At 38.9% G+C, this 13,083-nt stretch overlaps 1 protein-coding gene across 7 annotated transcripts in view; it reads left to right on the top strand.

The window, feature by feature from the left end:
* NAALADL2 (N-acetylated alpha-linked acidic dipeptidase like 2) overlaps nt 1-13,083 on the top strand; it is a 421,863-nt gene that overhangs the window by 134,357 nt on the left and 274,423 nt on the right. Inside the window, exon 1 of one of the 7 annotated variants that reach the window (XM_048314552.1) lies at nt 7,174-7,356. The exons of 4 other annotated variants lie outside the window; for them this stretch is intronic. In XM_048314552.1, coding sequence (XP_048170509.1) covers nt 7,296-7,356 — 61 coding nt within the window. In that variant the 5' untranslated portion in view covers nt 7,174-7,295. Of the gene's footprint in view, nt 1-7,173; nt 7,357-8,231; nt 8,490-13,083 lie in introns of those variants that run through there. 2 more of the 7 variants (XM_048314545.1, XM_048314551.1) reach the window with 2 other exon arrangements.

Genomic DNA, 13,083 nt, shown 5'->3' with positions numbered 1-13,083 from the left:
ACTCATCACCAAGAAAAGGGTCCAACTTTCACTTAGTCATAGCAAATTCAGATTTTAGAGATAATTTTTCCACCATTTGGGAGGAGGGACTTACTGGTGAAATGCAACAGGAAATCCAGACTTAGATAGTAACCTGCCTTGCCACCAAATGTCAAAAATATATGGACAAAAGATAAATGGGCTGTTTTTATGAATCTGCAGTGCAACTTTATCTCAAAAATAACATAAGCCTGAGTGCTGAATAACAAAGAACTGACAAGTTCTTGGGTTTGTTTTTCTTGATGTACTTATATTTTCATTTTAATTCTTCAGTTAAAACAACCTCCAACTCAAATTTTTAATTCTTATGATGAAAGCTTTTTTTATTTAATTGACAGTTTTGATATGCAACATTTTTTAAGCAATTTGTAACAATCTTAGTTATGTAGTATAAAGTTTGACTTTTTAAAAAAGTGACTCAGGAGGTCTTCTGTATCTCTGAAGTAGTGTGGCTTATTTAAAAAAAAATTTAAAAAATTCTCTGGAGATATAAAGGTAGAACTTTTTTCTAACATTGACATAAACATGTTTTTCATTTGCCTCTAGATTTTGGTATTAATTTTGACGGCAGGAAACTAAACCCAAACGTTTCTGCTAATACATTGAATCTATGCAAAGCAAAAGGCTGCCTGTTAGAACTTTGCAGATTATCCCATTCTGTTCTGCCACTGTCCATTACAGCAGCATTTTGCAGCTTGCAAGGCTTTCACTCTTAGTAAGCATTTTCCTGATGTGAAGTGCAGCACTTTGGGATGCTTTGTGGAGCTTTGTGTTTCCCAGGATTTATATTCTGCTTCAGTCTCCTCTCTTTAGCCATTATGAGAGAGATTATCATCTTCATGCAGATGATGTTAAGGTGTAAGTAGTTTCCTGTAGCACTCACAACTTTGAGAGAACAGCTTCCTTCTGCAAGATTGAGTTTGTTGTCTTTAGGATAATTGTGTGTGTGTCTGTGTTTCAATAATCTTTTCCGGGGTTGGGCCATGCTGGCCCTACCTGGTGCTTCAAAACCCTCATAATTTCTCCCAGAACTAGTTTCCAGTATTACAGCATAAGAGGAGCACTCTACACCTCAAACCCAGCAGCAGTTAGGTCAGATTTGCAATTTCTTCCCAAACTGATGTTATGTGGTAGCCTTAAATATTGCAGGAGTGACACAGTCAACCTGAGCTGTCTGAGCCTGAGCACCTCCTCACTGGTGGGAGATTTGCAGGAGATTTTGGTGTCTGTGACTTGATGAGCTTTCACTTTTCCCTCTGTTTTTGTCAGTGTGGAGTCTTTCTTATTCTAGTAACTTCATTACTCTCTTTGTGACAAATTAAATTAAGAATTTTTGCCTACGCCAGGCTTCTAATGGTGCCTAAAAATAATTTCAAGACCAACAGCATAATGTCTTTCAGTAATTGCTAAATATGAATAAACTGACAAGGCTAAAATAAGAATCAGGCCAATTAAACCTCTCTTTGAGGACAGTGGTGCCTGTAATTAGAGATGTTCAGGAAATGGTTCTCCCTCGCTCCCCACCAGTCCCCACCCTTTTTCTCCCACAGGATGATGGAAGTGAAGGGAGAGAGCACCCACCTCGAGCATTATAGTGCTCACGTGGGAATCTTCAGCAGCCTCCCTAGAATGTGAAACCTCATAGTGAGCTTTTTAGAATGCATTTCTGAGAAATGTCTTGCTTTTTTTTTTTTTTCCCTTAAGAACCAGTGCTTTCTGAGAGAAAAAAAAAAAAAAAAACCTAAAAAAAAATCTCAATAATGCACTATTTGTGGTGGTGGAGAGGGGATATTTAAGTGTCCTGTTCAGTGAATTGAAGGCCTTTGATTTGGTAGTGTGTCAGTAACAATGCTGCAGGACTTCCAATCTGTTGTCTCAGCAGTCTGTAGGAGCCTTACTTTAAAAATGAGTGATTTACCTCTTTCGAAAATGTTTATTTCTCAATAACTAGGTGAGAAATTGTATTATGGAGCTTCATTGTAGGTGGACCATAATCTTCACCTGCAGCTCAAGGTGGAACACACAGTCTAACTTCAAGCCAGGAGGCTACTTAAAATAGAGGAAATAGAGTAAATGAGTAAAATAAATAGAGAACTTGAGAAAGCTGTGTATAGCAAGAGAGAGATACCTGCAAGGAACTTTTGTGTCTGTGTGATCCTCAGTGCACCAACTTTTTCTAATAGGTAAAAATCTATCACATGCCATAAGGTGGTTGTAAAACAATTAGTTGTTACTCTTTTAAAATATATCCACATTACTCTTTAATCTAGTTTCTCACAACAGCAGCTTCTTGTTTTAATGAGACTTCAAATGAATGCAGATTTATAAAATGCAGATTATGACCACCAAGGAGATATTTCTTACTCTTTACTAGGTCTTTCAATCCTTCAGTATTTGCATCCTTGATCTAACCAATTTCTACCTTAAGGATTGTAATTTTCTCTCTGCATGGTGAATTGCAAACCTTGTCCGTTTCAAAGATGTTTGGCTTTTGTCTGTTTTGGTGTTGCTTCCTTTTATCCTGACTTCAGGATACCTGAGGTGTGTTTTTTAAAACTCTGAATATGATGTTGAAAGTAGGAAATAATACAAGACTTTGTCTTCAGAAATAAATTCCTATTTGTGAAGTGTTGAAGCTTGCACTGAGCATTTGTCAGCTCTCATTGTTCAGCAGCATGGTACAGTTGTATAATGTAAATTTAGCAGGATTTTTTTTTTTTTTTAAAGAAACTTTGCACTGACTTTTCTCAGTGTGAACAGATTCCAAAGTCTTCAAGGTTTTGTTCATCCTAGACTTTGTATGTCACAGCAGTTTCTGGTGTCTTGAATGTGGCTTAATTGGCTCCCAGATGTGAGAACAAAATGGACCCATTTTTCATTTATCTGTAGAGAACATGGACATGTGCAATTACATCGTTGGAATGTATTGATGGGCAACCCTATAGATTGACTTTTTTTTTTAATCAGGGTTTTCTTTTTACAGTCAGCGAGAATTGTATGGAATGCGTTGGGAATCCAGTGGGAATGTGTATTTCCTATTCACTCAGAGGTCCAAAAGCCAGCATGACATTGTCTTTGCAGTAAATTGTATTTTCCCTGAATTCTCTGCATTACAGGCTGAGGAGTCGGATCAAAACCTGGTGCTCACAGCAGCAATGCCTGCATGATATATTGTCATCTATTGATAATATTTTTTAGCATGGCACCTAAACAAGGGCAACGCCTTACAGAAGGTTGCAAAATAAAAAATGAAGGGGGTTTTGGTATGACTAAATTAGTAACTCTGTTGATCTAAAGAGGTTTCTCAGCATTTGTGTGCTTTTTTTCTTTAAACTCCTGTTCCATATCCCCTCAATTTAATTGCTAATGGGAAATTTAGCTCTGGGGACAATTTTTAACAGCCATCACAAGCAAGAATGTCATTCCAGAAGTGGCACCTGATATTACTGTCTTTTCATGGTGGCATTAGTAAAGTAGTCTTAATCGGGCAAATACATTTGCAACTCAAGATTCTCTTCGCCCCATCAGCTACTATGAAAATTCTCCTTACATGTTTGAATCATCTTCCCTTAATGAAAATTCATGGGAACAGAGGAGAATGAGTGGTAGTGATACAAAATAATAGGTGCCATCAGGCACAAGTGTGTTTTATGAACTTGTGTCACATGAAGCCTTGGGAAATCCTATACACATGAACACCTTCGCAAATTATGTTTATCTTATACATGCGCAGAAGCAAACTACAATTTTCTGGTCTTCAGGGTATCTTCAAGTGGGTCTGTCTATTCTTGCTGGTTCAGTCTGAGCTAAGAAATACATCAGTAACCCTCTAGACTTTGCAAGATTACTTTGGATAGATAGAGTTGTATGAAATTTCTTGTTGAGACATGAAAGCAGATGAAATTCAGCTGGTTTTACTCTTCAGTGTGATGTGAATTTCTTACTAGTTCAAGAAAATAAGTTAAAGGACTAGTCAGAGTGTCACAGAAGTGATTAAATTGTTCTTCCAGGTTGTGCTGATACTGTAAGGGAAGGAAACCATAGTTTCAGAAAGAAAGTAAAGCCCAATTACCTCTGAGTAAAACTGGCAATTTCCGTTTTACCTCTTTCCCCAGAGGAAAGGTGTTAGAACCATGCTCTGTAGAATGGATCAGGCAAAAAAAAAAAGAAAAAAAAAGAGATTTAAATACTTAAGTTGGTTACGTGAGGCTTAATTACAGCATTATGTTAGATACTTTCCATCATTAGAAGCCAACAACCCCCATGCCCCCTCTCACCACTGCAACTCGGGAACCTGCAGAGAACAATATCCCATCACTTTGAATTGCAGTTATTTCTTCTAGTTATGGATATAGTGCAGTTCCTTCACTTAAAGGAGTTTTTGTTCACTTTTCATCTTCACATTTCATCTCACAGAGGGGGGTGATCACAGTGCAGTAGTGTCTGGGGTGCATTTGGTGAAGTTTTCAGGTGTCAGAGTAGTTTTGAGATTTTTCAGGTTAGTTACAAGCTCTGGCATTTCAAGCAAGGAAACTGAAGGAAAACCACGCAGCAATGAGTAATTTGCCATTTCCCAATAACCTTCCAAGCAGAACTGAGTGGGTTTTGCATGGCTTTCACAATTGCTTTGAAGAGCATTCAAATGTACCTCTCATGTTGAAACAGTCTTGTACTTTGGTTTCCCACACACCAGTCAGTAGTGTGTCCTAAACAGTCCTCTGCAGGGCATTCCCAGACTCATATGTGAGAATTTCGTGGTTGAACCACTCCTGTTTCTTCCAGGCAGCTGCCCAACCAGTTGTTTTAGCTATTGGCTTTCCCTTTTAATCTTTGCTGCCTTGGTTACTCACATGTGCTAAAGAATGAATGTTATTAACTCGGATGATGACAGAAGCAATGAACACAAACTTGTTTAAACTGGGCATGTAATTTGAAGTTTTTAAGAGGAATCTTCAAGTGGGAGCAAGTTCTTCACCAACAGTGTTGTAGGTTCTGTTAGCTCCTCAATCCTTTTTTGAAAGTAGCACTTCTATATTTTCTTCTCAATCCTGTGTCAGAGAACGGCTCCTCTGAATTAATATAAATTTACTACAAACAGGGAAACGGGACCTGCAGGGACCACGAAATACATGGCATTTGCCTTTGGGCAATGCTATGGAAGGATGCAGTCGATGTCTGGTTCAGGAGGATCTGCTGAGTAAATACTGCAAGTTTTCCCATGTGCCATAGCCCACAAAAATTCCCAGTGGAAATGCGATACCTGTAGTAGAAGACCAACTGCCACAATGGTATTGCACATTATAATGTGCAATAACAGCAGGAGAAATAAAAAACATGGGCATTATGCTGGTTATTTGCAGTAGAAGCACATTGTTAAATAATATTCCAGTGGTCCTAGGAATGGATTGTGATGAGGAAGGACAAGGTAGAAACATCACTTCTCTTTGCCGTTCTTGAGACACACATTTCATCCCCATGGCAATGACCATATCTATCCAGTTTGAAGTCTAATTCTTAATGAAAAATCCCTTAGGGCTCCCTGCAGCTGTGGGAAAGTTTCTCATTATGTTCTGCAGGGCTTAATTTTCCATGCAGGGCCATTGATGTTTTTAGTTCACGGGAAAAAAAAATAAAAGCCTTACTGATGAGAGACGTTGGAGAAAACAGACTGCTGGTGAAAATACACTGAGCAAGAGCTATCAGTCCTTGTTTGGGAGAGAAGACATGGAAGCTTCAGTGTGTCTTAGATGGCAAAGGAAACTGCCTTTCAGTTGAATGTTATTGAAGGGCTTTCTTTTCCTCTTAGTCCTCACACTGTGTCTTGGTGCTTGGGGGGCTTATTGTGTTCCCATTTGGAAATCTGTGTAGTAGATGTGGTCCTTACTGGATGCTTTGTGTTTAAGGGGTGGGAGAAACTTTTTTTAGTTTGAAGATGGTAAAGGATGAGATTACCATTATTTCCTTATTTTCAGCATATTTTCTCTAATCGTATTTGTGAGTCGGCTTTGGCTCAGCTGTCTTTATTGATGGTTGGGTGGAACTGCCAGTGTAGGAAACCAAATCTCAGGGTCTTAGAACTGAAAATACTTGATACTTTTGGGTTTGATAAGACTCTCCTTACAGTCTCTCCCTTGTGTAAATGATATAATTAACTTAGGTTGCATTATCAGATTGCTTTAACATTCTTTAAAAATCACCGTAAAATAACAGACTTTGGAGTAGTAATCGCATAAGTAATGGAGGAATGCAGTAATAACAGTAATTCCTACAGTATTATCTTTTAAAATTTGTTCATTAATTTGAAGTGTTGGACACTGTTTTGCAAATCTTAGGTATTAAACAGAGAACTTGTCCTTTGAAAATTAGTATTGGTGAATAGTAAGAGTAGTAATAAAAAAAAAGAAATGTAGTACAACCTCTGGATACCGAGATAAAAATAATAAGGCCAAGGCAGTCAGCTCTAGATCTATTTCTCTGTTTTAACGAAAGTATGAGACAGAGTTTTACTGCAATTTAAAATAATTAATCTTAAATAAGTACATAATGGCAGCAAAATCAATGCAAATCTACATAAATAGTCATGGTGAATTAGAACGTAGTACTACTGAATGGACTGCTCAAGATTTCATTAACTAGCAAGACTGAAGAACCTGTTTTCTAAGAAAAAAATCCTTTATCCTATACCAGTTGCTTTAGGTCGTTAATTTGAGAAGCTGATCATTTTGCATCATTAATCATGATAATTAGAGACAGATTTAGTGAGCTTTAGTTCAGTTCTCAACTAGATTAATAGTTGTGTAATCCAGTGTTTATTAATACAAATGAAGTAAATTAGAAGCATGACATTATGAAGAGGAGGAAGAAACTTCAGGAACTTTCCTGGATCGTCCCAAAACTCCATTAATTTACCATGACAGGTTGTTCTTCAGTAGTTTGCTTTGTTTTGTTTCAGTCTTTTTCCTCCTGCACTAATAATGCTGCCATTCACCCTGGAGAAGAATGTATGTAATGATTTCTAAAGCTTATGTTTACAGTTCCTGAATATCCATAGATTCTGGTATTTGGGTGGAAATGGGAGTAGGGAATGTACCAGCCATGGGTTGTGCCTTTTTATTTAATACCTATTCCTATCTGTACGATCGTGTTCTTCCTTCACCTGGAGGCTCTGAGCCAGCATTGCCAACACAAGCAGGATTTCGTGCGTCAGGAGACTCCTACCCCAGTGTGGTGGCAGCAGTTTGTGTGTGAGTGTTGCCATGCAGGAGTTCCAAACAAGAAATCCTGCGGACAGCGATGTCTCCTTGCTGCTTCTCTCAGGTAGGGAGGAGGGAGTGTTCCTTCTGCTGCCTCTGACTCTGTTGCTTTGCTTCAGAGAGGAGTTGTGTGTGATGGAGTGGAGTGTAGAGGCAAGAGGTTTTCCCCAGCTCTGAATTTTTCATTCCTTTCCTGAGCCAGGTGTCTTCAGGTGTCTATGTTTTCCCACTCTGGAGTTCACAGGGCAGATTAATGCTGGCTTTAAAAAAAAAATCCCACTGGTACTGATCCCTCCCCAGGGTTCTGGCATTGATCAGGGGGTCTGTGAGTGCTCCTGTGCCTGGGAAATGCAGATTTCCAGGGACTTTATTGAACTTGTGTGCTGAAGCACCTCCTTTTTGGGCCATATGTGTAGTTAAGGGTAAAACCTCAGACTTATTTAGGGTTGGCATCAGTTTCTCATTATAAATCTAGTGTTTCAGCACTTCCAGAAATGAGAGGTTCTTCTCATGGCCTGTTTGAGCCTTGTTGATTCCCATGCCACCTTCTTTCTTTTAAAATAACTTTAAAATTAGGACGAAAATAATGACTGTTTCACAGGGTTAGAAGATTCCTGATAGCTGAAAACATCTATGAATTAAAAATCTCCATGTACTTTTAGCAGCTGGAGGAAATCTGCATGTGTTCATGTCTTTTCTTATGTCCTCTACCAAAACCCACTAACCCAACTGATCCACAGATTGCCAAGAGTCACCAGCATTTTCTTGCTGAGAGATTTTTTTCCTTTTGAAAGTAACCCCTCTTTCCTCCTGAAATGGAAGGCTTGTTTTTAACAGGGCAGTTCTTGACCTTCTTTCACCTTTTTGTTTTGGATACACAGGCTTAGCTTTGTATTGAAAATCACATTGCGAATCTAAATAGTCACGGAAAACTTCAGAGCTCCCTGCGAGGAAAGCACCAGTTGCTGTATTCCTGTATTTTGAACAGCAGCTCCTTACAATGCAAAACACCAGGCAGCAGTTGTAGAGGAGGTAATTTCCTATCCAATCCAGGCTCCTGGTTACAAATCACCTGACAAAAAGATCATGAAGAAGTAGTTGTGCGATGTGCTGGGCCGTCACTCCGGTTATTCCACAGCACCTTTCCAGTGAGCAAGTTGAGAAATAGGACCTGGTATCCAGTGGAAGCTCCTTAGGGTAGGTGGTTTCAGTTTTGCCTCCCTTGATTTGAGTAAGACAAGCCTGTTTGCATCTGGGAAGGGAATTCTCTCGGAGCATGCCTTCACATGCAATTTCTCATGCCTTTTTGGATCATCTTAAAAGAAATCTATACCTGTAGTTGACCTACTTAATCTGTGCAATTATTCCACTTTGCTTGGGTGTATGCACATCGTGTTCTTGTCTCCGTTTTTTTCCCCCCGGTTTTTGGCAGTCATTTTATTCCTTGTTAAAAATACCATTTGGTTGTTAATGGGAACTTAAGAGTTGAGTATTTCTATTGTTAAAATTACTGGCCAGAAGAATGGAGGCAGGAACCAGACAGTGCTTAGCAAAATCACAGCCCATTCACCGCTTTCTCAGAAATCCTGCTGGATTCATTTAGGTGTTTTTAATAGCGATGAGTAAGGCTACTGGAGCCCTGCTGAAAGCAAGTGAAATGTCAGGGATTATTGGTTCTAGTTAAAAATGCACCCATTTCTCAACAGAGCTCGATGCTGCAATGTCTCTTTATCTATGAATCTGCTAAGAGATTTCCAAGAGCTGATGGGTATCTTGTGCCTAATTGTCGTCTTTTGTGTGATGCCAAATTTGCTCATGTGTTCCTTCCTTCATGGCTGTAAAGCTACAATAATCTTCAACGCTCCAGAGTCTGCAGCCTACATAAATTAAGTGTTTCCGGGTCAAATTGCCTCTGAGTGGGGTGTATGTAGAGAGGATTCAGCCCTGTAAAACCCTTTTTGCTCTGTGATCCAGCAGAACTTAGTTACCAGGTGAAATTGAGGGATGTAAGTAGTTTTCCTACAGACACTGAGTCATTTGGTGTTTCTTTCTGGCTCAGTACTGGCACTCTTAACATACTGTGTTATCGGTTCCTTAATCAATATAATTAAACATCAGCAAATCTCTTTAACTTTAATCAGACTTTAATTTAACTTAATCAGACTTAGTTTTGTTGAAATTTACTCTTCTCAGTTGTGGTGAAATGCTTACTAACACAGGAAAGAACGACACTTTACTTGCCTCATGTTATTAAGGCTATACAGGTCACTATGCTAGCGGAACAACAGTAAATTACAGATAAAATCAAAATTAAATACAGAAGTTTTTAGCCTAGATATGGTAAATTTTTGGCAATATTAACATATGCAGATTACTATACGGCATCTGATGCTATTTAGTGCTTTGGTTGTAATACTTTGGACCCTGATGTTTTGCTTTACATTTTTCTTGTAAATGTTGCTTTTGTAGAGTTGCTGTAATAAATTCTTTCCTGTGTTTTCCAAAGTATTGCCTTGCCCCTTGGCTATCATAGGGAAACAGCTGTGATTTAAGACATCAGCTTTGCTATTAAACATCAAGTGGCTACATAGCAGCCATGAATCATCTTTATGGATGTGTTCTGACTAAATCATAGGACTCATTAGGTGTGGATGGATGGGTATCTGAGAAAGTGATATAGGTAATAGGCTGTCTTCTAAGATAATGAAAAAGTTTTCACCTTCACTTTTCTTTATATATTCTTGCCTTGGAAATGGTGGCTTCAAAGCAAAGCTTGCAAACACACAGCTGACAATGCGTCTATCCCTGTAAATCCATACACAAAGGACTGATTAATGTGGTTGAATGGTGATTATTCACAACTGGGACTTCCATAGCAGACTCTTTTATCAGACAAGAACAAATTAAGTTTGGGTTCTTTTTCAAGCTGGAAGTTCTCTGGCATCTGATGGCCAAGAAAGGATTGTCCCTGGTGTTCTCAGAGGAAGGTGGGGCGATTTACTGGGATGAATCACGCAGGAATGTGCAGAAAACAAATTTTCCAAATTTCTGTTTTGCCAAAACAGCCATTTAAATAGCAAGCATTCCTTCTACACATGGTCTCTGTGGGAGGGTATTTAATCTTTCCTGTCTAATCTATTTATTTCAAGGAAATTATTTTATTCTTCTACAGAAGAAGCAAAGATATAAGGAAATTGCCTCTTGGCCAAGTCATATCTCTTAACCCAGAAAATACAATTCACCCTCCCAAACGAGCGGGGTTAATCTGCTCTTCTTGATAATGTTTTGCTATAATCAGATTTTTCATAGTTGCTCTCTAAATACTAATTTTTTTTTGATCAAGCTTTCAATTTATTTGCTGCAAAGAATGGTTATTTAACGACAAAAACCCACAAAAAAATAGCCTGAACATTAACTGCCCTAAGACACGAACTCATTAGAAGCACACAGTCAGATTGATTGGACTGATAGTGATGGTGATGATAATAATAATAATAATTGCATTACAGCAGTGCCTTAGGATCTTAGCTGTAAATTAGGTTCTCATTCTGGTAGGTACAAAACTAAGATCCTCTCCAGCTCAACAACAAGTGAAATGAGAAGCAGTGAGAGCTTGAATACAAATCTTCTCTTCCTTTTTGTTTACTAAAAAAAAAAAAAAAAAAAAAGAGGAGACCTGTCTTGATCCCAGCCAGATATAGAGTCATTTAAATAATGACCTCTATGATCATTGAATCCAGCCATTAACCCAGTCCTGGCAAGTCTGCCAATATGCCAAATTCTGTTCTTCAGCTCCTGCAAAAAAAGCAAAACATCTGTTGAGCATCTATGAAACACTGCTGTACAGGAATTCAGCACATTCTCACCTCTGTTTGTGGTAAGCAGTTAATAAAGAAATGAAATAATGAATGATGCAGGTTCCAGCTGCAGCAAGGCAGGTATTGGTGGTAATAAGCAGGGAGCAGAAATGCCTGTTTGAAGGATGAATTGGGGTTTGTACCGAGCTATTGCTTTTACAGTCAAGCAGATGTCATGGGCTTGCTTTACAGGATATTATGATATATGAAACCAAAGGCTTCTGAGCAGTAAAAATTACTCCTGTCAATTCATCTTTGTGTATGGCACTTTGATATACTGTTCACAGCTTAATTATATTGTCATAGTCGAGAGATTAAAACAGAAGTCAGGTTGACTCTTGCTTAAACCTCTCTCTGAAATAATGCTCGTAGGTGAAGGGGGAAAAAAAATCCATAAGATCTATATAAAATCCCATTATAATGTATTGTGCCATCAATAACAGGTTCCTTCCATCCAGTTTCACATCGTGCAGTTAGGGAGATTTTCATCAGCTATCACTCACTGCACGAGCACAAACAGCCAACACCAGACATCCATGGGGAAAAGCCAGAGAGTGGGAACTCTCCTTTGGACAAGCCTTGGAGTGGCTGGGGTGTGGAATGTGCCAAACCACACTGGAGTTAGGGCAGTGGAACCACGACAAAATCCTTTGGTGCGGGTTTGTGGGTCTGACTGTGGGAAGCGTCTGATAATTCCATGTGGGAAGGCCTGGCTGTCCATTCACTGGCACGGAGACAGTCACCTGTCTCCAGAGGAAACTCTTGGGTGGTGGCACCCAGGGCCCCTTCAGCTGCCATCCCTGGCCAAGGGACAGGAAGGGATGAAGAGTTTTTCAGATCTTGAGCTGGGCTCGGTTTGTTACCAAGGAGATGTATGGGTTTTGGGTTTGCCTATTAATTGGCAAGTTACACACGACAAAACAAACTCTGTAATCAAAATTAATTGCATGATGTTGTTTAGGCATGCAGCTTCTGAGGTTTAATTGTTACCAACTACAGTGATAAAAGCAAAACCTAAGGGAGAATTTTCTGTGTTCTCAGACTCTGTGTTACTCTTTGTATATTTTGCTTTCATCTAATAAGTTCCTCTTGTGTGAAGCTGTTGGTTAAAATGAATTCCATATAGGTTCCTAATAGACATCTACACAGCATCCAAAAAATCAGTGTGGTTAAAGTAGGTTGAAAATTTTCAAGATGTTTTGTTTGGCATATTGGTCCTGCACCTTATGTCTCTGGATGATGCTGTAATGCATATACAAATTAAATATAATATTAATGATTACTGCCAGGTGCTGCTGCTGCTGCTGCAAAAAAAGTAATTTAAATACAGACAAGTAAATGTAAGCTAAGATGAAGGTGCTAATACAGTTTATTGTATTATTTGCTGCCCATATTTTATATACATTGATTCAAATGATGGGTTGAGGCATGCACTTAATTTATTTAATGACTTCCCGCAGTAGTTGTGATTTTGCCCATGGGCAGCTTTCAGAGTGACAGCTTGGAAGGTGGAGAAAGGTTGTTTATCTTTTAACTCGAGGATGAGAAGCCAAAGGTGTGGACAGGCAGAGGTGCTGGCGATGATGCCAAGTGGTGTCTGCTCCGTAAAAATGGCTAATGAGGAATTTTTTCATTGCAAGTGATCACTTTCAAACACTGTGGAATTTTTTTCTGTGGATGCAAAGGTAGGGCTGCTCCCATATTCATCTGCCTGGGGATGTGGCACATGCTGACAGCATGATTTAGATATATGTGAGCAAGTAGATTAATGAAGCATCAGGAAAAAGTTCAGACATACAATCTTCTGTACTTACTTTGCCACTAAAAGGTTGGATTGGCTGTCATAAATTACTAATCTGAGCCTTCTAATGGTACCAATTTGGTGCCTCTGCCTTTCTCTTCAGTAGTTTAATGAAATCGTGCTTGCTTGCCTC

The sequence above is a fragment of the Corvus hawaiiensis genome, chromosome 10, assembly GCF_020740725.1.
Source record: "Corvus hawaiiensis isolate bCorHaw1 chromosome 10, bCorHaw1.pri.cur, whole genome shotgun sequence".
Lineage (NCBI taxonomy): Eukaryota > Metazoa > Chordata > Aves > Passeriformes > Corvidae > Corvus > Corvus hawaiiensis.
Note: the sequence above shows the minus strand (reverse complement) of the source record. Positions and strands in the feature narration are given on the sequence as shown.